General features: G+C 38.7%; 1 protein-coding gene across 6 annotated transcripts in view; it reads left to right on the forward strand.

Moving 5' to 3' along the window:
• Positions 1–4,714: 4,714 nt before the first annotated feature.
• Positions 4,715–25,186, forward strand: part of ATP8A1 (ATPase phospholipid transporting 8A1) — a 103,510-nt gene continuing 83,038 nt past the window's right edge. For 2 of the 6 annotated variants that reach the window (XM_085059058.1, XM_085059060.1), the window contains exons 1-7: positions 4,717–5,022; positions 10,850–10,964; positions 12,160–12,259; positions 13,999–14,097; positions 17,102–17,147; positions 21,078–21,118; positions 24,635–24,708. In XM_085059058.1, coding sequence (XP_084915184.1) covers positions 4,974–5,022; positions 10,850–10,964; positions 12,160–12,259; positions 13,999–14,097; positions 17,102–17,147; positions 21,078–21,118; positions 24,635–24,708 — 524 coding nt within the window. In that variant the 5' untranslated portion in view covers positions 4,717–4,973. Of the gene's footprint in view, positions 5,023–10,849; positions 10,965–12,159; positions 12,260–13,998; positions 14,098–17,101; positions 17,148–21,077; positions 21,119–22,020; positions 22,095–24,634; positions 24,709–25,186 lie in introns of those variants that run through there. The other 4 variants (XM_085059059.1, XM_085059061.1, XM_085059062.1 and 1 more) reach the window with 4 other exon arrangements.

Below are 25,186 nucleotides of genomic sequence, written 5' to 3' on the forward strand. Positions count from 1 at the left end.
GCAGCCAAGTGAGAAACTAATAGGAATGCTTTCACAGGTTTCCATAAATCAGCCTAGAGATTGAAGAATTTCATGTGTTTTGTGGCATGTTCTCTATGTCTAAATATCCACTTCAGGGGTTTGAGGTTTCTTTTATTGACATGTTTTGCCTCAGGGAAGGAGAATTTTTGTCTTTCATAATCATAAGGGATATGCTCAATATAAATTTACACTGTCTTGGACAGAACAAGCACATTCTATAATGAAAATTTCATAGATATAATATTTGGGCAAACAGAAGATTTGTTGTTTTCTGTTAAACCACCAAAATAACTGTCAGGAATTTCACTGGGAATACTTGAAATATCAGCAAAGAAAAATCAAGTTATTTTTAAAAATTGCTTTGGAGATATATTTATCTGAGAAGATTAAAAACCTAAGAAATTCCAAAGTTTAGAAAATAACAACGAGTTAACATATAATTTTGTAAATAAAACTTCTTATTACCATTTTAACAGTTTCAGGAAGAATTTTAAACCACTTATCTGATCTGCTTATAGAATTGTTAGCAGAAGCTTATGCTTAGACATAGGCACAACAGATATAAAAATCAGTACACAAAGCCTGTAAGTATTATCTTTTTAGAGGGTCAAAGAAAGTAAAGAAAGAAAAAGTAGGCTATTGCTCCTTTGAGCACAGCACTAGCTGTTCAACAATATTCTCCCAGTAAATTACAGACTCGTGAGCTGAAATGGTTGTTTTCCTGTACCTTTTTGAATTTTAGAGGTAGCTATTTATAACATTTCATTAAACACTTCCCATACTATGGGAGTATCTTGTGTATCAAATTACAAAAGTAACGGTTAAAATAATAGGAGAGTTTAATTGCACAGCCACCAGTTACTGTGGTATCCTAAGAAGCCAAAAAATACATATACCAGAAATCCTTTCCACGAAGCTCTGGAGAAGAAGCAAAAGTTATAGTATTAATTTTCCCTTCCAGAACTGTATGAAACCTGGACACTTGCTTTCTATCAATGTATCACAAAGGGAAATTGCATCACTTCATATACATTAACAGCATTAATGGAAAAATTTAGATTAAAATTTTATATATGTCAAGTTTGTGAAAACTTCAAGCCTGCTTTACACATGCAGTCATCTTACACAGAGTATTCTTACTCTTGTAGGCTACTACAATGCATAATTGGTATACCACAAAGAATGGAAATTTCTATATCTTCTAATAAAATAAGTGTTTATGTCATTTGCAAGAACAGATCTGAATTGGGTTAATTAGTCTATATCACTGACGACCATTAGAGAAGAAATGGTGAGATAAGACTGGATCATCATAGATCAGTCAAATCATCAAACTATGGAGTAGTAGCAGTGCTATTTTTGACATATGAATAAATGTGTATTCTTTCACAATTTTCTGTTATTAGCTCAACATTTCAGCTGTCATTGCAAGACATTTTCTCTGTCTGAAATAACTTATTCTTCTCAATGAATATGCGATTTTTCTGCATATATTTAAAAAATGAGGTTTTCTGTCATCTTTTGTTCCAAAAGGTAGTGTGTGCTAATAAATTAATGCTAATAAATTTCTATCTGTTCCACCAGAGCTTCCACATATTTCAAAATACACATTGAAATTGAAGAAGAAACTCAATTAAGAGTGTAATCTAATCTTTAAAGCAGAATATAGGCATATTGTTTCATTTACAGCTGTGCTGGAAAACTGACTGGCTTGCTTCTGTTTTGTAGTCCTGTCATGTACATTCCAAACAACTGATGATCCAAAACTAAATATTGGAATCCTTAAATACAGGACATGTTCTCAAGTGCATAAACTGAGCACACTCTCAGCTTAAAAGGCTGCAGAAGCCTTTTCTGACCTGCTTGTATCGAAACAAGAAGGGTGGTGTGTGGAAATGGAAACTTCTTGAGGAACACAGGCTCTATTTACATAGAAGGGGTGAAAGGATGGGGCTCATACCGCTGTTTTCCTAAGGAAAGAAATAAATACAAGGGCTAGTTGCTTCTGCTGCCAGATCTTGTGGGGGAAAGGCAATAGAAATAGATGCTACTGTGCTTCTCCTCGAGTAATGTCGCAAGTGGATGGGGACTGTTAGGAAATACAGTGGCTGAGTTTCATTTATTTGGATGACATCTGGATGAACTGTCTGCTGTGTAACTAAATGGTTAAACTTATTTATATTAACATTGAGACTTTGTAGAATAAAAACTGGAAAACTGGAGAATTTCTTAAATGACGGTAAAATTTAATAAATCTTACTCACTTTTTCAAATATTACTCGTGCTATAATTTTTTAAAAAAGGCTTTTTCTTAAAAAAAAAAAAATTAAACTTTCAGAGTAACTCAGAGTGCACAAAAGTATACCAAGAATAAAGCTAGTAATTTTGTTGCTGTGCTGTTTTGTGAGGTGGATAGTGGCCTTATTTGTAAAATAACTATTCACAACTTTAAATAACACTTGGCAGCATTGTTATAGTATCTTCTGTTCTCAAGAGGGTATACTTCCAGCTGCCCAAAGATTTCAGTAATAAGCACCACTTGCCAGGCATATTATAGCCAAAAAAAAAAAAACAGTTTAGACATAAAATAGCATCCAAATGTGGATTTAAGTGACAATCCTATTTGTCACCAGCATTGCAGTAATTTGGAGGAAAGTGCATGTTGACTGGCATGTTCATTGATCTGTAGTTAATTTCACAGTTTCGTTGCAGCCTTTTAACAACAGTGTAGCTGATAGAAATTGCAATACACCACTCCCACCCCCCTAAAGATCCTCTGTCACAAAAGGGCCCTATTTATGCTGGGAGGTTTATATATATATATATGTTGAGTCTCCTAAATGACTGCTTCAATCAGGCTTCAATGGAATCTCACAGAAAACTAGAAGTTGTTTCTTGCCGAAAGCAACTTGCACCAGCCAAGACTGCCCATGGCTGGCTGACCCACACTGAATACTTCTTAAAACTGGATGAGCAATGCATGCTGTTTACAGGCATTTTGTTTTACCAGAAAAATGCATGAAGAGATCTTTCTATAATCCTTGTTTCTGGTTCTGAAAATAAAAACAACTCAAAACCCACAAATATATGAAGAACCCACACAGATGGCTGCATAGGATGAGGCAGAAGAGCATTTTCCTTTGAAGGACAGTCTCAAGCACGTTTTCTGGCCTGTGACTTGAAAGAAATCCATGGTATTTATTTCCTAATGCAGTCTTCTGTGAAGCAAAGTATTCCTCTTCCTTGGTATCTGCGCTTGGCATTTAGGAGAAACAAATTCTTCGTTCACTTTCGTCCATGAATGAAGTACTGCTTCATTGATTCTTAAAATCACTAATGCTGAAAAAGACCTCTAGGATCATCGAGTCCAACCATTAACATCATACTGCCAGGTCCACCACTAAGCAGCGACAACATCTACATGTTTTGCTTGATCCATTTACAGAGATTAAATTTATACCATTTTATCAAAGAAAGATTCACTGTTGCTGTTAAGAAAGGCTACATATATATATATATCTTATTTTCTCATAGCGGGTATGCATGCTCTATAGTGAAAACAGCAGCAATCCTACATCTGTAATCTGTGTTATGTACTTTCTGGAGGACACAATGGTGGCCTTTAGTGGACACGTCAGCCTCAAATTCTCTCAAGATGCATGGGACAATAGCAGCTTTATTCCATTTCCGAACCTCCATCATTCTCTAGGCAGCCAGTATGCTTTATGCCTGACTGAAACAGATGCAAGATATAATTACACCAAGTAGACCTGCCTCCAAATCCCATCACCTTTCCCATTTTCTTCTGCATCCTGTTTTTACCGTGGCTGCTTTTACCGAGGCACAGGGACAACATGCGGCAGGCGCACTGCTCAGCCTGTTGCAGTCACCCCAGTGACACAGTCACAGCCTAGAAGCGCTGCTGCTGCTTCCGCCGAGGCATCTGCGGCTGGGACCTCCTTTCCAGCAGCCCCCACAGGAGCGCTGCATTCACACTGACTCACGGCTGTCAAACTGCGGCATCCTGACTTGAGGGGAGATTAAAAATAAAAATCTGGGCGAAGAGTTTGAAGTGTGCCTGTCAAAGAGAGCGCGGCACCAACCCTCTCTTTCCGTGAATGAGGGCTATAGAACACCGTTTCGAATTCCCTCTCCGGATGAACGCCTCCCGGTCCTCATCGCGCCCCTCGCTCCATTTACACCTCGCTCAGCAGCGTACGAGACCGAGGGAGGCAAGGAGTCCGTTCTGCACATAATCACGGCTGAGCAGCTCTGCTGGCTCCCCGCCGGGCCTGCTGCCCTCCGCCCCCTCGCCCCCTGCCCAAGCCGCCGGGCTGCACACGCCGGGCATGCCCCGCTCAGCCCGCCTGGCCCTTGCCACTGCCCGCCCCGGCACGGCACGGGTCCCGCCCGCCGCGGCTGCCGGGGACACCGGGCGACCTTCCCCGGGGCTTCCCCCGCCCGCCCCCAGCGCCGGGCAGCGGCCCAAGGCTCGGAGCGTTCCATTCCCCCCGCGTCACGGGGTGACGGGCGCATCGGACGCCCTTCGCTCGCCCCAGAGGCGGGACGCAGACCCCCATAGCGCCGGTGCTCGGTTAGGCGCAGCGACCCGACAAGCCTGAGCCCGGAGGGACGGGGAGATGGCGGCGGGACGCCTCGGGACAAGGAGGCGGGGAGGGGGGAGGCGGAGTTGGTAGGTTCCGGAGGGGGCCGGTGAGAGCGGAGCGCGGGCGCCGCGGCTGTCAGTGAGGAGCGGCGCCTCCAGCGGGGAGAGGCGCAGCCGGGCAGAGGCGCAGCCTCGGGCTGCTGGAGGAGCTGCCGCCTCGGGCTGCTGCCGGAGCAGCCGCCGCCGTCGGGACTCCCGGGCCTCGCAGCGGCGCAGAGCGCGCTCCGGCGCGCGGCAGGTGCAGGGCGCGCCGTTGGAAGGAGGCGGCCGCGCCACCGCCCCGGCGATGCCGGCGGTGCAGAAAACGGTGTCCGAGATCCGCTCCCGCGCAGAGGGTAAGAGCCGCCCGCCTCTCCCCGCCGGCACGGAGGGACGGGGGAGCCTGGCCGGTGTTCCGGCGCGGAGCTGCGGCGGGGTCTGCCCGCCTGGCCGGGAGGGGGCGGTGGGAGCCGGTGTCGCGCTGCCGCCGCGCTCCTCAGCGCGGTCTCCGGTCGTGCCGTGCGCCCCCGGTGGGGCTGCGGCGGCACCGACCCCAGCCTGGGGCGTGAGCAGCGCCGGCGTTCCTAGGGAGGCCTCGTCTGTATGGCTGTCGATGCCCGGTGAACGCCGGGCAGCACTTTGCCCCTGAGCGCTGGCAGCGTTTCGGGGTGAGCGGTGGTTTCGGTTTCCCGCTGTGGCTGCGCGGCCCGCCGGCACCAAGCGGCTGCGGTGGCTCATGGCCGGGGGTGCTCAGCCCGGGAATCATGCGGGATCTCTCTTTTGTGTGCAGCTGTACGTGTGCGCTGAGCATCAGAAATAAGCCTTTCTGATACAGGGCATGTGCCGGGAAGCTTCGGGTCTTGCTGATGTCTTGTGCCTAAGCGGAATTGCTTAGCCTTCAGATAACGTGTCAGCAGCTGCCTTGTGTAAATGATCACTGCAATGAAATTACATTACTGTAAGATTTATTGCGTGCAGAAATAAATTTGAAATCGTGGAGCCCAAAGCAGTAGTATGTTGGGACAGCATCTGATTTTTGGTTGCTGTAGGTAACAGTAACAGTGTCCCGGTAATGAATGGCACAAGAGGTACTGAGGCAGGTATGTCCCCTTGTCTGAAAGTTTCCTCAGTTTTTGTGGGTGTTTTTTGTTTGTCTTTGTGTTTGTTTGTTGGGAGGGGTTGTGTTTGCGTTGTTTGGGTTTTTTTTTCCTTTTCGCTTGTTTGTTTTTTTGCTTTGCTATGCTTGGTATAGGGAGGCAGAAACTTCCTCCCTGTGTCTTTCTTCCTTGTTCCAAACGAAGAATATTTATTTCATTTTTGTGCAAGGAAAAGCACAATGAAACATAGATTAGAAGTGGGCTGTTTGCTTGATGTTCTTTTCCAGTTTTACCACGTTATATGCCTTCCTTCACCAAAAGTAGGTTTGTAGGAGGTCTGGCTCTGCCTCTGCCTAGGAAATTTTAGCGGCAAAGAAATAGAAGAGTGCATCTTTCTAAGAAGACAGGAAGAATGTGCATCCTTTCAGGAACACTTTTGAAAGATGTATACAACCAGAGCAGCAGTCCTGCTGTACTCACAGTGATTAGCAGATGCATATAATGAGACTAGTTAAATGTCCAATTTTTCAGTGCTTAATTTCAGTTCTTTTCCACTTACCCATGTTCTAGACAATTGGTTTTCATTGCAAGCTGAGCACTGCATAAATAAATTGGGAAAATTGATGCTCTCTTTAAAATTATCTAATTACAGAATTCCTAATGGTTATTAACTGGATAAATGTGGTGTTCCCTAAAGGTAACTGGCTATCTAAGATTTACAATGGCAGTACAAGGGAAAAAAGTCTGGTTTATTTTTCAAGGTTGAATGACTGTGAAGCAGTTGAATACTGTGTTTAAGAAGCTTACCAAAACCACTTCCTTTAGGACTGACAATACATGTAAAACATCTTTTAAGAAACTTAACTTTTGCAAAATGACGTGATAGTTTTTTCATTGTGCCAGTGGAGTTGATTCTATGTAACTCATACTGTACTTTACTATGTATATATATATAGTACAACTCAATAAATTTGGAAATGTTATTGTTTTCTTAGTCTTACATTAATGTGACACTAATTAATTTTACCCATATTTAGTTCAGGTTTTTTATACATAATTCACAGTGAAACCATCGTCAATGAGTCTCTTCCTTTTTTTTCTTTTTGAGATGAGTGCTTCCAAGTCTAGTTAGTCTGCACATTTGGACTATGTAGTTGGCATTTCTAAACAGCTCTTTGTAAGTAAATGCTACTATTTTCTAAAAAGGAGAGCTCCAACACTCTGCCATGTGGGTCTCAGTATTTGACAGGGACATAAAGGAACTGTAAAACCTAGTTCTGGCAATCACACAAGTCTCTTAGATAAGCAGTATGTACAGTGATGATAAGGCTACTTACAGAGAACTCCACCGAAGTTTTACCCCCTGTGCAGAGTTGTTACTGGCAGGGTCTGTCCCTCTGTGTTCTTGGAACACTAGTAATACTGTAATCACAAACAACATTACTGCTGTCATGGTGTGGACCTTTCCTTAGAGTAGCCTAAGACTTGTGGGTATCTGACAGACAAGCTTAGTATTACTTTCCTTATTCTAGAATTTTTGTATTGTAGCTTCAGGATAAAAATCTCATTTTTCTTGCCTGTCACTGCAGCAACTAATTTCTACTTCAGAGACCTTTTCCATGGATCATGAACTACCTTATCAGGCTGGACTGTCTTGACGTCATCTCAGAAAGAACTAAGCCCTCACATGAAGAGATACTGATAGTGTTATTAGAAAAAATCAACTGTTTTGCTTAGATGAAACAAACCAAATCAGAACTGTCAGAATGACATGTGCATGTATCATTCCCGAGAAGTGGTCAATAGTTGCACAGAAGAATTGACAGGTTACGTGCAGAGAGAAAAGAATTTGAACAAAAAGGACCTATTGATTTTGTGCCATTCTTCCAAACCTCTGCAGGTTCTTCATGGCTGATGAAGGATAACCACACATGCTTATAATCATGTTTTAATAGATTTTTTTGTCCCATTATCCTGTTGCAAAGAACATGTGCTACTTACCATTCTAAAGTAGTATGTGTATCAATAAAGTCTCGCTCAAGGCACAGAAGATCTGGCCCTCTTAAACAAATTTAGGAAATTGGTGTCATGTATTCTGCAATTGCAGAAAACACATGGGGAATCTTTGAGTAGTTTGGCCTACATAAAACTTTATTAAATACAGTAACTAACTGTGGTTATTTTAGCTATATATAGCTTCACAGTTAATATATTCATCTATTAAATAATATGAAATGGAATCATTCAAATAATTTTATTTCTTTTGTGAGGTTCTGGGAGAGTGGAATTGTTCTTGGCAATTCTTATTAGGGTTCTCTGAAGATTGAAGCATTAATCCTTTTCCTCTGTGTGTTGGTGGAGTTCAGTGAACTATATTTGGTCATAGAGAAAGGATAGAGATTTGAGGTGTCATAATGCTGCCTACCAAAACTAGTGGGTAATAACTAGTTCTTCATGTTAGTGGAGGTAAATACCTGTACAAAATCTAGGTGAAGCTGAACTTGGGTAAGATGAGATGACTTTCACATGTAGAAGGAATGTATTTTGAAATTCTGTAGCAGTCATCAGATTGTCTTCAGCAGACTGTCTGGTTTTGTAGTTCCTAATATATCCTTAGGTGTTTCTACTCATGGTCTTTAGGACTATATGACGTTTTACCAGATGTAGTGATTGGTATAGTCAGTTGTGTCTGGGGATTTTTTTGCCATGTCTGTTTAGATCCCAGTGTTTCACAACAGGGAAGAAATTTGGTCTAGTTCTAGACAGGCTTGGCCATGTCAGTGGTATCAGCCAGTTTAAGCAGGTCATTTAAATTCCCTTCTGTGCTCTGACTCCTCAGAAGGACAGGCTGATAGGTCAGGTTCCCAGTGCCTGCTCTGTCACTGAAGGTCTGTCGTGGCATTGCAACAAATAATTCTGAAGGCATCCTCTTTTTCATAATGATTCTGTCTTTGAACTGTGCCACATTCTTCAGGAATATGAGCTAGCAAACTGACTGTCCTGGCTTTGGCTGGGATAGACTTAGTTTTCTTCCTAGTAGCTGATACAGTCCCATGTTTTGGATTTAGGATGAGAATAATGTTGATTATACACTGATTTTTTAGTTGTTGCTGAGCAGTGCTTACACGAAATCAAGGAAATGTCAGCATCTCATACTGCCCTGCCAGGGAGAAGGCTGGGAGTTCACAAAAATTTGAGAGGGGAGACAGCCAGGGCAGCTGACTCCCAGCTGGCCAAAGGGATATCCCATACCTTTTGGCATGGAAAAATTAGAGGTGTGGAAAATACTTGGGTGATGTTTACCCTTGAGAATTTACTGTTGTTGTTTCAATAATGTAGAAACTTTGTAATCAAGATAGGTTTAGGAAGAGTCCCAGTAAACACTGTGTGTTTGAAAAGAGGTACTTCTTCAACATTTCTTGTTTGGAAGCAAAATACGGTCTTCCATGGATGCTCTTGTTGAAAGAAGCTCTAATTGGTTTGGGGGCTGTGTTGGTTTGTTTCATTGGTTACTTATTTATTTGTACTTTGTTATGTTTTTGTCAGCTGAGGCTGCTGCATGAGCCCATGCAGTTCCTTGAGATGTATTGTGTTGGCATCTGTTGAGGTGGGCCAGTCTGTTAGGCTGTCTGCCCTTCCTCTGAAGAGACTTCTTGAGATACCTACTGAAGTTTGAATGTGTGCCTTTCATCAGTCAAGGAAAGAAATGGAGAAATTGCAGAGGGTGAATGCAGTAGGGGGGATTCTGGTATCATAATAGAGTCTGTGAATTATGAATGGCAAATGGCATGAAATGAAAAGTTTCTGCTGAGCCTTTTCTCAGAGTGTGGAGACTTTACCCTGCAAAATACTGTCCAAAATGTGTTTTGGATGCAATACATAAGAGGTGATGTACTGGGCCAGTGGACTGGAGAATAACTTGGATTTTGCCTGACCCGTTTGCAAGCATTTATAGTACCTGCTACAAATAAGCATTTTCGTGTACAGCCTTAATTATCCTTGACACGCTGTACATTCTGATGTATTCAGTTGCATTATAACATTGGGGTTTTCAGTGTCTTATTCTCATCTGGAATGAACAGTGTGTATATAACAAGCAGCTGTATACACACAGGTTATTGTTATCGTGTTAAAACTTTATGGTGATTGATTTATGCTCTACCTGTTGGTACTTTACAAGCTCCAGCCTCAATACTGCTTAGGTCTGTTGTCAGCAATGTAGTGGCTGGTGGACAAACTATTAGTGGAAAGCCTTGGGAGAGAAGAATACATTGGTATTCCCTTTTACAGATGACAGTTGGGATGCAGGTTGGCGCAAGATTCCTCGTAGTCCATAGAAGAATATACATAAAGCTCAGCTTTCACTGACCAATGGAGGCAGGTGCTGGGAATGTCAGTGAGTCTAATAAAACTGTTTCAAGTTAAGCACACACAAAATGAAGAACATACTGATGTCACTTCTCAGGGAACATACAAGAGGTCTAAGCAGCGGGTTTCATCTGGTGAACAGCTTGTAGATGCCCTTCTTGTTCTCCTTCAGGTGTAACAGCAGGAACATGATGGCTGTGGGAAAGGTGGGGCCTCTGCATGCTGAAAGGAACCCAGAGGCAAAAGACACAGAATTGGGTGTAGTAAAACAGTATATTCTCCCTTTTAGTCTCTACTGATAAGATCAGCCTTCAGGAACCACAGGTTCCTTATACCAGTTGGTAAGTCTGAAACAAAAAATACTTACCTTGGTGAGGAAGGAGCAGTTTAAGGAACAGTTAAACAAGTTGGGCAGTACAAGAGTCTATGGGATCTAATAAGATGTAATCACAAGTGCAGAGAGAGCTGGCAGGTCTCACTGTTAGGCTACTCTCAGTTATCTTTGCAAGGTAATTATGGTCGGGGGGGGTGTAGATTTTTACTGAGTATCTTGACTATATAAAAAAGACTTTTTTGTGTTTTCAGGGGTCATTACTGGTGAGAAATGCAAATACATTGAGTTCACGTTCACAATAAGTGTCCTTTTTGTCTCAGGAAGTGCCTTGAATCTTGTGTATGTAAATCTGTTTATATGGAAAATCATACTGTGTTTTTACAGGCTATGAGAAGACAGAGGATGTTTCAGAGAAAACTTCACTAGCTGATCAAGAGGAAGTGAGAACTATATTCATCAATCAGCCCCAGCTAACCAAATTCTGCAATAATCATGTCAGGTATTAACAAAAACACCAGAACATTGCATGTTGCATAGCAAAATTGAAAAGATGTAGTTTATTCTACCTCTGTCATTTCCAGTGACCACTAATGACAGGCTAGACCCTGGCAGGGGCAAAGAAGTGAAATGAGGAGACAAGTGAGTTGTTTCAGTTACAAACTTGACCTTCTGAATTTTTAAGAATGGGGTGGGGAAGGTACAGCTGCTTTACAGGGGTACCATCAGCATGTCTCTAGATTTGTTCTTGAGATTTCAGTTCAGTTCATCTTTGAACCTATTCCTGGTAGCTGAAAGCTGATGCAGATGTACTGCACTTGAGCATAGTATTGTTTGTGCCTCGGAAACACTTGACTTTGTCAGTCAGCCTGTTACAAAGATGCTGTGGTTGCTTACAAGACTAGTTTTCAATTTCAGGTTCAGGCTTTAGGGACTTTGTTGATGGTTTATGCTATGTTTTTTGTTTGCTTTTGATGAATTTTAAGTCATACAGTAAATACTTGTATGTAATATGTGTTTAGATCTGATAACATTCTCAGTTCTGTTGCTAAATTCAAAGGAAATGAATTGCAAAGGTACCTCTTGTCCCAGATAGATTTGTTTTCTGAAGGTACCTTTGATAATGTACAGACGTTTTGTAGACATTGAGAATAGTGTGGTGGTATTTTCCATGACCTTGAGAAATTTTATGATGCTGTTTGTTGGTGTATACAACTTGTCTTTCTGTCTTTTGCTTGGTTACTAGACAGCCTTTTGAGGTCTTTTGCAGGATACATTAGTTCCCCCTTATATTGACTGTTTTATGCAAAGTCAAAGTAAATATGACCGACCTAAAAAGAAGTTAAAATGTTCTTACAAGTCTTTTGCTTAAAAGTTTTTGCATGATTGTTTTCACTATATTGTTTTAGTACCTTAGATGGTGATGCTCTGTTCTCAAAGAGATGTAAAAGGCTGACGAAGAGCTAGAAGCTCAAACATTTTGTGAAGATGTCTTAGCAGAGATTGTGTTGCTAGGATGAATTATATTCTCTTCTACCAGCCTAGCAAAAGCACACTTAATATCCAATATTTATCAGTTTAAAATCAAAAAGCAAACTGTTCCATTTGAAAGCTTTTATAAGTGAGAGGGAAAGAACACATTTGAAGATTTTTTTTGTACTGTAATAATAGCATGTATTTTTGTCTCTTCTTTTCAGCACTGCAAAGTACAACATAATCACTTTCCTGCCAAGGTTCCTTTATTCCCAGTTCAGAAGAGCTGCTAATGCATTTTTTCTTTTTATTGCATTGCTTCAGGTAAGATCAACAATAAGATTCTAATGTTTTAAACTTGCTAAGAGAGCATTTATGTTACAGACAGAGATACTGAGATACGGGCGTTACTGTACCATTCTCTCCAAGCTAGCTGGCCTCTCAGAACAGCTGTGTTGTGTAGACATATCTTTAATAAAATGCTTGGGTTTGTGATTTTTTTACTCCTTGGAGATAACAAAATGCACACAAAAGATTTTTCTGCAAAACAGGTGAAGTATAGCTGAAATACCGTTGGGTGAAAAAGACTTGTGAAAAGAAAATTCCATTTAAAAATATTTGGCATATACAGAAAACTGTTACCTGTAGTTGGCATTTCTTCTAGAGGGTACGGGCTAAAAATCTGAACTCTATGAATTTTAATCTTGTAGGTTCTTTTGAGGGACAGGAATTGCAGCTGAGGGGAAGTGGTTATTTATTCTTAGAGATAAATATTGAACAAAGAAAACCACTTGTGCAGTCCAGTACTACGGCAACTATTTCCCGTAAACCAGCTGAACAGTGTGCTGATTAGGAAGGAAGCACACAGTCTTTTTTATACACCACTGTAGCTTCATTAGGTATGTTTGTACAGTGAAATCCCTCACCCAGCTTACTGAGACGTTTTTGAAGAACTACATAACATTTGGCACATCTATCAGAATATTTTAATTTTGCGATGTTGATAAAACAGGTTGTGGGGTTTTTTTTGTATGCTATTCTTTGAATGCTGTAGTTGATGATGAATGAAAAAATGAACTGTGTTCAGGTGCAGTCATAATTACTGTTGACTAGTTCTGCATTTCAAACATTTGTGATAAAAACACATTTTCTGATTGCATGATTTCAAATGCATTGTTTAAAATGTGTTGATTTGTCTGTTGTGGAGGTCATTGTGTTAGGGATTGACATACCAAAAAAAAATTACTGAAAAATTGCGCATAAACTGCCATATGTACTTTTTCCTTCCTCACTTCAGATGTTCCTGCAGGTGAAATGATAAATAGAGATTCTCTTTTAACCACTTTAAGGCATCACTAGTTAGTGTCCTCTTTTCTTGCAGAGTTCTCGTTGTCGTCACACCACATTACCCGTTATAAATCTGTGAAGGCAGCAGTCTTTTCAACTATCAGTGTTTCCATTAAGAACTCTAGTCAATATAAAGATAATTATGGATAACCATCCATGTAGATCACATAAGCAGCTGCATTTTCTCACAGTTGGCTTTACATACATATTTGCTTGCATCACCTGTGCCCATACTTGGTTAGCAAAAACAGGGTTTTTTACAGTAGTCTGGCAGAAAGCAGCTATTTGAAATTTGTCAGTTAGTATCTGGTATGATAAAAATATCTCTTAAGAGATTAAAACTCTAAAGAAGCAAAAATACCTGGGACTAGTGTCCACTCCAACAAAAATCTAAACTGGAAAGCTTAGTTGTATTTTATAAATAAGTATTTTAATTCAATTTGAAACACAGGAAAGGAATATGAATATTCTGCAAACACTAAAACTCTGAAAATAGTACCATTGAATGCTATACTGTTTCAAATGCAAATATTCTTTTATTGTATCAACTTTTTTTGAATGGAAGACTATAAATCTCTCTTGGAAATAATCAACACCATGTCTAAAAAATTAATTTGTTTGTCTTGTCTTTATTTGCACAGAAAGTACTGTTTCTTGTATTGAAAATGTTTCCAACCAGTGATGCAAAAAACTTTTTCTCCTTTTTTTTTTCATAGCAAATACCAGATGTATCACCGACAGGCCGCTACACAACATTGGTTCCTCTCTTATTTATTTTAGCTGTAGCTGCAGTGAAGGAGATAATAGAGGATATTGTAAGTATTTAATAGTGATACTTTGTAAATAGCTTTCATGTTTTTTCATTTATAATATTATAAAAATGTTCCCCAGTTGTCGAATCCAGGTCCAAGCATTTGATGCAGCTCTTTATTTCTAATGTCACATGCATAAAATCCATATTTTCAGTGTTGTGACTTTGCGTGGTTTTGTAGACAGCAAGGGGAACAGGCCTATTCAGTTTTTCCTGTTGCTGCAGTCCAGTGCAATTTACTGTTAGCATTTCATATCTTAGTGCTAATTGTGATCTGCTGACTCCTGATGGCCAGGAACGAATATGGAATTGGTCCTTGTTAGGCAGGTGCTCCCACCTATGCTAGGCTTTCCTAGGCTTTTTCCAGTCAGTGTCTGTGGAAGTGGTTGTTTTGCTTTCTTCTTGTTGAAAGAAAACTTTAAAAGTGATGGGACATTGTCAACACAGAAGTGTCCATTTTGACTTACTTTATTTTGAAGGGAGAGAAAGGAATTTCAGTTTCTGTTTCACTTTACACAAAAAATGTTGGGGTTTTGTCGGTGCCTTCCTGCCCTCTCTTCACTAACAGCACATGACAGAAACCTGTCTCTCTAACTTGCTTAAAATAATGGAGTCTTTTAGTTGATGTCTTTTGTATATAAGGATCTAAATTACCCTTAATTATTTACCAAATCACTCTAGATGCTAAGGATTTCTTTATCTGCTTTTGTTCTATTTTGTGATAGCAGTATGTTATGAGAAGGACAAGGCATTAGATATGTCATGATATGGCAGAGTACCTTGCCCACTTGAGGAGTAGTGTTCCTGTTTGTGGGCTCTTCTCTGGAGTTTTGGAAAGTGTTGCAGGTAGTATAGTCTTTCTCTGCACACAAATATTAAGCTCCCTGGGAACATCCGATTGTGTTTGAGCAGAATTACAATACATGTGCAGAAACATGACCAAGAGCTAGGGTGTTGAGCTGCACAGGAGGCTTAAAATGGAGGGTGGTTGGTCACATGCTGCCTTTTTTGAAACAGTCAACTTGGTTGTCTTGTCAGTAACCTGTGTGAACGGATAGCAAGCAAGATATAAGCCCTCTGGGTCTTATAATGCTCCTAGGTCACAGAATTGAGTGGTCCTACAAAACACAATGAGGTTTCCATTAATTTGTTTTTCTATTTGGCATGTTTAGTTTTTGCTGTCTTACAGTCAGCTTCTCCTTAAATGCCTTTGTTGCTTTCTCTTTACATAAACAAAACCCCTTTTGAAAAAAAGCCATAAAATCAATTCATGTTCTTTCAGATATTTTTAACCATTCTGCTGTTAATGCTTACAGACTTATACCATCTGTCAGTGTCTAGGCAAATATAAAACTGAGACTGCTACTAGCGTACAAAGTGTCCTTTTTAAAATTATCTCATCCAGTTGCTTTTGTTTTGTCATTTATTTCTAGTATTTGGTCTTTGCAACCTGAAATGTACAGTTTGCTGTGGCAGGGGAGAAAGACAGGGATCAGGTTTAGTGGGATTTACATATATCAGCTAAATAAAGTTCTCATTACCAGATGTTACAGAGATACTTAAAAGCAATACAGCTGTACTGGGTTTTGCTGAGAAAGCTGACCACTTTCTGCATAGTAAAATATTCAGAGTGTTTTCCCTTAACCTTTAATTTTCATTATGTCTCGGGATTTTACATAGTGAGATATCTAGAATCTCCAGGAATGGTAATTCTCATCTAACAAAGCTTTTGGATGGAAACCTTGTATATTGATATCAATAATATACTTATCAAAATAATACTTCTAGGTCAAGAACCAAATGTTCCTTTTTCTGGAATGAAATACCAAGAAGAGAAAGATGTTAGCAGAAGATATTCATGAACAGCTTGTGTTTTCCATGTATGCTTCAAAGGTGCTAGCAAGATTTGTGACATGCAGTGCTAGATTGTCAGCTTTTTGCAGTGGTTTTCACCCATCATGGCTCAGAAAGCACTGGACATTAATCTTTTTGAAATGGAGGAGATTCACCCTGTGCTTTGGTCAAGTTATGCTTCCCCTTTGATCAAAGGTTATTTATCTGTACAGTCAGCCATCTTTTTGAAAGAAGAATCTGCTGGTAATCTGTGAAAATCTAGTGAAAAATAATACTTCAATTTTGCAAAGTTATAAGGGGCCCTTTTAAGACCTGCTAGCTCAGTCATATCAACATTTTATTGACAATAAATCACTCAAGTAGCTTGACTTACTTTTCTTTCATTTTCACAAGCATGCTTCTGATTTTGTTTGTGTCTCAAAGCCATGAATTTTAAATGTCTGTTTAGAAAGTTTACATAAACCAGTTAATTCTGTTTAAATTAATTTTCCAAAACATGTTCCTGCTTGGGAAAAACGGAGTTCATTAGTCCTAAATAGTGTGTTTGAACTAGTACTCTCCTAAGGTTTTTATATCTGTTTGGAAATACCTTGAAAATGCTGGCTGTTAATAGCTGCATCAAAAGATTACTGTCAAAAGATTTCTCACAGCTGTATTAAAGCTGAGGAGCATCATGGCCTGTTTGGGGGGTGTGCTGTCGATTTTTTGTGTGTCTGTTTGCTACTGTTGTTGAAGTCTGCAGGCAGCTTTGTGGAAGTGAAGTCTTATGTTTACGCAGTCATTGCTTGACTTCAGATGTCTGTGTGAGACACTTAGATGAAGAATTGTTCCATGATCTTTGCTGTGGTAGAATCATCTCCCAGTTCCAGGAAAGGGCAAAGTTACGACACTCAAATGCACCAGTTCTTGTATAAGGAACTTGTTTAGATAGAGATTGCCCACAGGAGAGGATATTTTAGTACAACAAAATTAGTCTGGAACCAGGAATGACTTTCCTCGTGTTCATAACTACACAAGTAATTAATAGTCCTGTTTAAATATTTAGATGGTTTATTGAATAGATGAGCAGGAGGGTTAATATCTGGTTTTTATTAAAGTATGAAAGTTTTATTTTATCAACCAAAGTCTTTAACCACTCTGCATTTTTAATTTAGAAAAGGCATAAAGCTGATAACGCGGTGAACAAGAAACAAACTCAAGGTAGGAAGTTTTTTTAACCTTTTTTTGGAGGGGAGGGAGGGGTTGAATTTTTGCATGTAGTAGTAATACAGTTTGAACTACTGACAGTAATTGAATGTGAAATTGTGTGTGCAGATTATTTCAAAATTTGTAATGTAAACAGTTGAAATAATAATTTGCAGTGACATTAGCCCCACAAAATAGAATATATTCTGGATTAAGGTTGTGAGGTTCTGAAGAAGCTTGAACATTTACTCATTTAGCGCAGGTGATGCTGTCGTTAAAAGATGATAATCACCTGTATATTTAGTGGGCCTACATTATAATTAAAAGTCTGCATTTCTGACTACACGTGCAATTTTTTTCAGACAGCAATAGGAAGGAAGCATCAAAAAATAGAACCATCTTTCTATGGTACTTCAAAACAGTGGATAAAGACTTACAGAGTTCTTTTGGGTTTGATTTGTTGTTTTTTTTATGAAATCAATGTATCAGTTTGATTAGAGATGATGAACTATTTAGTCACTGTACCCTAACCAAAACATTGGAATGTAATTTTTTTTAAATAGATTTTGATAAAGAAAAGTAGTATTAAATCGAGGGATTATTTTAGCTGAGAAAGTGAGGGAGATATTAATATGTCCTAAACACACTTGTCAGGTAGGAAGTCAGAGTTTAGGTTCCTGCTTTTCTGCTCTTCAGCTTTTCATGCTATTTGTTCTGAGGTAGACCTCTTGTGATGGAAATGGTCCTGTTTCAATAAACAGGAGGAGGAATGAGTGTCATATGAATTTGATTTCAGAAGGTAAGAAAAATACTACAAAGAGAAAAATTGTACATGGAAACATTTTTAAATATATAATAGAAAATAACCTTAAGGTTTTTAGGGAAGAATGTAGTCATTGGTTAAAGTTAAAAAATTGTGTAGCACTGTGTAATACTGGAAACATGAATTGTAAAGCCTACATAAATTGTATGTAAATCTTTCCTGTAAAATTTATGGGGGCTGGGAGGGCAAGATAGGAAACTACTGGGCATGTAGAAAATACTAAGCTCAATAGCAGGTGTGGAGAGATTCAGACAGGGAGACAAAACACTTGACTGAAAGCACTGGAAATAGAAATCTCCAGAGAACAGGCCTGGAGAAACAGACAACTTCTTAGTGAAACATAAAAACAAAGGAAAATTTAATGTAGACATCCAAAATTCTTTCAGCAATTATTCATAGATTTTGAGACTACAAAGAACAGTTTTGGTGGCAGTGAAATCTTAAAATGCCTTTTCAATTTTTCTTTTTGTCCAGAGTATACAAAGTTTTAATAAAAGTCTTGTTTTACTCTCATTTTTGACTCTTCTTGTTTATGTCTAATCAGGGTCTTTGGTAACTGTTCCTAAAATTCCTGAATGTTCCATGCGTGCAAAAGAGTATCTTGGAAGTTAAATGTGTGATGAGGATAAATGAAATATTGCTGGCACTGAGAAACACATTTCTTAAGCTAATGCGATTCACATCAACACAGCATTAATCCTAGTGTCCTGTCAAAACAATTTGTTAATGTATTGTCAAATACAATCCATTATCAAAGCAATAATTAAAAAATTAATCAGTATGGTACTCTCTTACTTTGCTTTCATGTATTCAGCAGTTCTGCGACTCTTAATAGCAACAGTGTGCATAGTACATTGTATATCCAGCTCCACCTTTGGTTGTCTTTTAAACACACAAAATTGTTAGTGAAATGGTATATGCTTGTGTAGGTTCTGTATGGGTCTCCCTTCAACTTTCTTTTCCTTAATGACCATCTGTATCTTGGTTAATCTTAAGTAACTACCTTTCTAAATGTCCACTACTATAAAAAACCTTTTGCAGAGGATTTGGGTGTATTAGGCTGCATTAGAGATAACTTTTGTTACCTCAGGCTGCGTGCATATATGATACAGTGGGACACCGTCAGGCATTTTGACAGGATTAAATCTGCATTTCTGCAATGTGATGAAGTAGCCTTCTGTAGGGCAGCTGGAACATGCTTTTAAAAACTAGTTGTTAGAGACAGCTGAAAAGTGGGAGATAGAAATGCAAAAGTCAGGCTATGTAAGACTTCATGGCACAAGTTCTCTAACCATTATGTAAAAGGTGCATGGCAACACCACTTCCTTTTTAGTTCTCATAAGAAAATGGATTTACTTGAATGTTAGTATATGTTAATTGTCCTTAAAAGCTTGCTGGATCAAGCTAGGGTCAGAGTACTCTTGAGATTTCAGGTGGCTCAGCATGTTTTCATGTGTCTGACTCATCTGTTCATGAGCTGATTTTAACCAGTTAAAGCAACTGGAAACAAATCCAGAAAGAAAGAATGATTGTGTACTTCCATGTAGTGGGTTAACCTGCCTCATCAAAGGGTCCAACAAACCTTGGAGGCAGCATGCATAAAGCAGTGAGGGCATGTACTTTGGCATGGCACCCTGACCTGGGCAGGACAGGACCTTCCCTCTGCAGCCAGAAGCTCCTTCTTACAAAGCCCCTGGCCACATCTGGTGACTTACTTATATTTCAGACCTGCAGAAGTCCAGTGGCACTTATTATACAGTAGCTATTTGGGAAACTCAGTTGTCTGGATTGTTGCAAGGTATATTTTTAATTCTCATCAGTTCTTTGATCTGGTTGGTGCCATGACCCCACAAACAGTATTTCTGACACAAGGGGATGGAAGTAGGTAGTTGGTAGCACAGTTATCAAATGGCTTGGGTTCCTTAGGGGAGAGTGTTACAACCAGTCATCACTGAATCTATAGTTTTACCAGTGGAGGGAAATGGTTTGTCAAAATAGATTTTATATAATGATCAGCTGGTTGGTGAGACAGTTGTTAAAATATCTTGCTTTCTGTCAGAAAGGGAGATTGCTCCATCTACCATTGCCCTGAGCATATCAGCACTAATAAATATGGGGGAAGGAAGGGGAAGAGTTATGAAGCAGAAAGAATTACTAAGCAGGTAAAGTAATGATTGCAGAAATTATTGAAATACACAAGAAGAGGGGTCAGTCTGGACAGAACATCCAGGAAGACTTAAATGTATGTACAATATGTATTACTAGATTTTGATCCATTTTTTTCAAGTCAACACACTCTTCCAGAAGAACTTGGTCCTGATTGAGAACTTAAGCTTTCTGACAGTTTGAAAGAACTTCACTGGAAGACACGGTGAAAGTGAAATCTGGAAAAGTTATCTGAGTATTGATGCATAGCAATATGTTTGCCTTTTCTTTTTGCACATCACTCTTCAGTTACTGGGGCTAAAAAAAGTTACTTTTATTATTCTCTGAAAACGCAATCTTGACAACTGGCAACAAGGCATGGTTTTTGTATTATAATAGTAACACTCAAAACTAGAGTGGTGGAATGTGGTTACAATAGTAATTGCGACTACCAGGGGAACACTATACTAAATACTACTCTAAATAGCATTGATTTGGGGGATTTTCAGTATATTTGTGGAGGAAGGGACTGTAGTGATCCTAAAGTTCTCTAATGCAAATAGCAGAATAGATAAATTCTAATACGCCTTCTAACACTTTTTGTGAATCTTGAAGATGTTCCTCTCACCCCCTCCCAACAATTTAATAACTTTTTAACTTTGGAACTTTTTATTCTAATTACTGATTTATTCTGGAAAACACATTATCATAAAATCTGTATCAGATTTATTCAATTCTCAAAACCTGTAAAATATTCTGATTAATTTTGTAATAAGATTCAATGGTATAAAAACTGTTACAAAGAATATGTGCTGTATCATTGAAATGCTTGACCTGAATTCATAGAAACAAGGCATGTTGTAAAATATTATGTAAATGAGATGTGTCTTTTTGGCTTTTCATAAGAAATCTAGCACATATCTCTATCTTGCAGTTAGATTGTGTGACTGGAAAATTCTTTTTTCCTTTTTTTTTAGTTCTACGAAATGGTGCATGGGAAATTGTCCACTGGGAAAAGGTGTGTGTCTTTATTTGTCACTTTTAGAGCATAATGCATATTTATTATTTGTTTCATTTCTCCAAGTAATTGTTACTGATAAAAAATAACTGGTATTATGGGAGATGTATAATCTCTTGTATTTTATTTTTGTTTGTTGATATTTGTCTCTCAAAGCATATTTTGAAGTCAAGTCAGTTTTGATGGCATGAGTGCAAACTGGTGGACTTTAAGTTCAGTGGAAATAAGTTGAATAATATGATGGCATATGGCAAAATTATGCGCTTCCTTACTATTATTTGGTTTGCCAAGGCAGAAACTATTTTATGGAAACTCGTTCCTTTGTGTATTTGTTGAACTTCATTGGCTTAAATCATGAGAACCTCTAAGACATATATGCAGTGCTTAGGAAGGGCCTCTTTAAGGTATGTTTCAAGAACATCATGTTCTGCTACCATCTAGTCACTTAGTTTTAATGGCTTCCATACCTGAATGCTTGAAGAAAATTTCACCCACAGTAATTTGGAGGCAAGGTTCAGCAGAAATTGGCTTATAGCTTTGAAGAATCAAGGATATAGTGTGGTACAACAAAGCTGTGGTCTTAGGTGAGATTAGTCTCTTCTTCAACTCAACTTCAGTCTTTCACTAAAGTATTTTACAAAAGCAGCAAAATTAAAAAACTGCATAGAGAAGGCTATTAAAGATTAGGCTTATTTGGCTCATTAGGCTTACTAAAGATTAGCTTTCCAAAGAATTCCAATAACTTTTGAGCAGAACTCCAGTTGCACAGTGTAATTCCTCTAAGTGTGTGAGTTTCTAACAGTCTTGCTAGCAAATTCCGCAGGTAAACATTTACTGTGCTTAAAACAAGGGGGTAATACATTTTGTTTGAGACCATTAACCAATTCCCAGTTTTCTTTCAGGTAGATGTTGGAGATATAGTTATAATAAAAGGCAAAGAGTATATACCTGCTGACACTGTACTGCTCTCATCAAGGTAGAGATGCCCACTGATGCTTATAGTGTAGAGGCTGGTTTCTCTACCCTGCATTTATTTATTTATTTGTGATTGCTCCAAGGAAATAAAGAATAAACAAAAGTGCTGCTGTTCTGTAGTCTTTTGTTCATTTGGTCATTTATCATTTAAGGCAATGTTGTTTTTTTTAAACTGTGACAATTGCAGTTTTGAAATTACACTGCCATTCAATTTACCCCTAAGAAAAATGTAGTCTGTTATTTTGTTGTTGGATATACTACAAAAAAGGCTGATTCTCTGTCTAAAAATTGGACTTCAACTGCCATTTTTAACCGTGTTGGCTTTTTGATATGTATCCAACAAATTTCATCCCATAAGTAAATCAAAATGGATATATTACAGGGAACAGAAATGGTTTTTAAATTATATAGTCTCCAGTTTGATAATTGAATCAGGAAAAAAAGTGAACATGAGATGTGAATCATCAAATTAGCACGGTCTGAACACTCACTTTATTATCTAATATATATATTATGAATAATTTCATCAGTGAAAGACTTAATTTATAGCGTGTCATGCTGTGACTCTTTACGTGGACAATCAGAGGTTGTTTATCATCATTTCCTTGGACAGTTTTATTTAAGAAATCCACATCTTAAGTGGAAGATGCACATTTTTCAACATCTATTTGATCAGGTCAACAGACTACGTATGCTAAGAATCCTTTTTAATGAATATTATGAATATTATTTGAATGTGAATGTGTTGTAATTTTTTTTTTCTGGCACAAGCAGAAGTGTCATGTATATGACAACAATCTAGGTATAAACCCTCTGGCCCCACTGAAGTTAATTAATCCACTCATGCCTGCAATTAATAAGTTAGGATCCTAAGCATTTCTGTTGACAGACTGTGGTATAGACTAGTACAGTGTTTCTCTGTCTTCCATTATATCTCAAAATTAAGTGTAGCTGTTTCTAAAACACTTGTATTAAATTATTATTAAGTGTAAAGTAGTTGCCAGATAATACTGTAAATTTTCCCCACAGTCTGTCTTCAGTGCTAATGTTAGTCATAACTTAGCTTGTATCAAGTGTTATCTGTAAACCTTTTACTTCTGTACTTTGAGAAGCATTTATAAATTTTATTGGTGCTTCTCCACCAGTATTTTCACAGGCAATATACCATGCATCAAGGACACTTGTTCTATTGGCCTGGAAATAACTTCTGTCATGCTACCCTAGTGTCTTGCAGGGGGAACAGATTGCAGCCTCTCAGAGCAGCTTCTTCATAATCTTCTTGAGTAATCCCCTAGATTTGAGTCTGTGCTTAGGTGTCTTCACAGCTTTGCCCTTTCACATTTGGAGGACACTTGCATCACAGTTGTGGTTTACACACAGGAAAATACCAACTGCCTGAAAAGCCTACTTTGCAATCCTTGTTCCTGCTGAAGGAATTTTACATCACAAGTTGATAGTGAAAATAATAGTTAGCTGCTACTGGACTTGGTCAGGACTGTTTCCACTTCAACCCCTCTTTAGTGCCATTGTCAGAACACACTATGTGTATCCAACTGTTACTCACATGGAATTTTCCTGTCAGGTTTTCTTCTAGGATTCAGTTTGTAGTGGGGACTCTTTGAATCACGATTGCTCTTCTGGGCCCAGTCCAGGCATTTCTTCCAGCTAAAACTTCCTCCCTAGTTATATTGCTAGGATCGTGTATCAGCCTTCTTTCCAGGAGAGAAGCCTGTACTACTTACACGACCTCTAATTTTGCCTGCACACCAGCATGTGCTCTCCATCTCTCATCTCCATGTGGCCATGTATTCTCCAAGAAGACACTCTCATCAGTTTTGCTTTCAGGTGTTTATTGATGCCCAGTTACGTTTTAGGTTCCAAAAGCAATGCAAGTCTGTGGGCCTGGCTTTAATTCAAGGTAATAATATTTGGTTCTTTCTACCAGCAGCAGCAGTTTGTGGAGAACAAGAGGATCTTAATTATATTAGGAAACTACAATCTCTTACAGTGGAAGAACACAAACTTCTGTGATTTAATTCTGTATGGTTCCTGCTAGTTCAGTGTACACAGAATTTTCCAAAACGGAAAAAATTACAAAATAATTTTCAGCATGTCTACATAGAAAAGGTACTTGTTACCTGGCTCTTCAGAGGAGTTGATGGAAAATCTGTTGTTATGGCTTTTATTTTTTTAATTGATGTATGTAGTGGCGAGAAACTTGGTCAGTTGAGAAACAGGCATAACAGTTTTTTATATTTGCAGTACAATGTCAGTGGTTTTGCAGCTTAGAGTTTATGCCTTACAGTAAAAGAAAACATTTGAGTAAAAATGAAAGTGTTCAAGCACTTTTCTTTCTGACCTGATTAAAATAGATTTTGAAAAAATTGTCATCAGACATTTTAATTAACATGTATTGTTTGAATAATAATTTCAAACTCTTGTCTTTTTGTCTTTGTTCATTTGTTTTGTTTTGTTTTGTTGGTTCTTTTTTTCCCTGTCACTTATTTTTCTGTTCTAATCATTTCAAACTGGGATATGTAGGTGGCAGTAGGGGAAGTAGTGAAAGTGACCAATGGGGAACATCTCCCAGCTGATCTCATCAGTCTGTCATCAAGGTTAGAATAAAGTAGTTGCACAGGATATGTGTATGTGGGTCCTCATATACCAAATATGAATAACGCTGCCATGTTGATAACCTTTGCTTTACTATTCACCTTTCTTCAACAAAATCTACGTATTTACAAAATTTAGAAAGGGTTCAGTTTATAAAAGTACAGATCATTAAAGTGTAAATACACAGTAACACTCCAAGAAATTAAAATTGTTTCACTCCTCTTGGTTTTTACACTACTCCCATGAAATTTTATTGAACAAGTTGCCATTGAATAAATACAGTTAAACATCAGGGTAAATAAATGTTTAAAAGGAAGATACATGTGTTTACCAACCCACTATTTACAGCAAAGAATATAGTTTAACGTTGGTAGGACTGGTAGAGGACCCTCTGCACAAACTTGGATGTTGCACAATCTCTGCTGCATGTGATGGCAAAAGCAGCATTGTTCTTGTGTATTGTGACAAAATGCATGTTTC

The sequence above is a fragment of the Lichenostomus cassidix genome, chromosome 4, assembly GCF_008360975.1.
Source record: "Lichenostomus cassidix isolate B80296 chromosome 4, HeHo_3.0, whole genome shotgun sequence".
NCBI lineage: Eukaryota > Metazoa > Chordata > Aves > Passeriformes > Meliphagidae > Lichenostomus > Lichenostomus cassidix.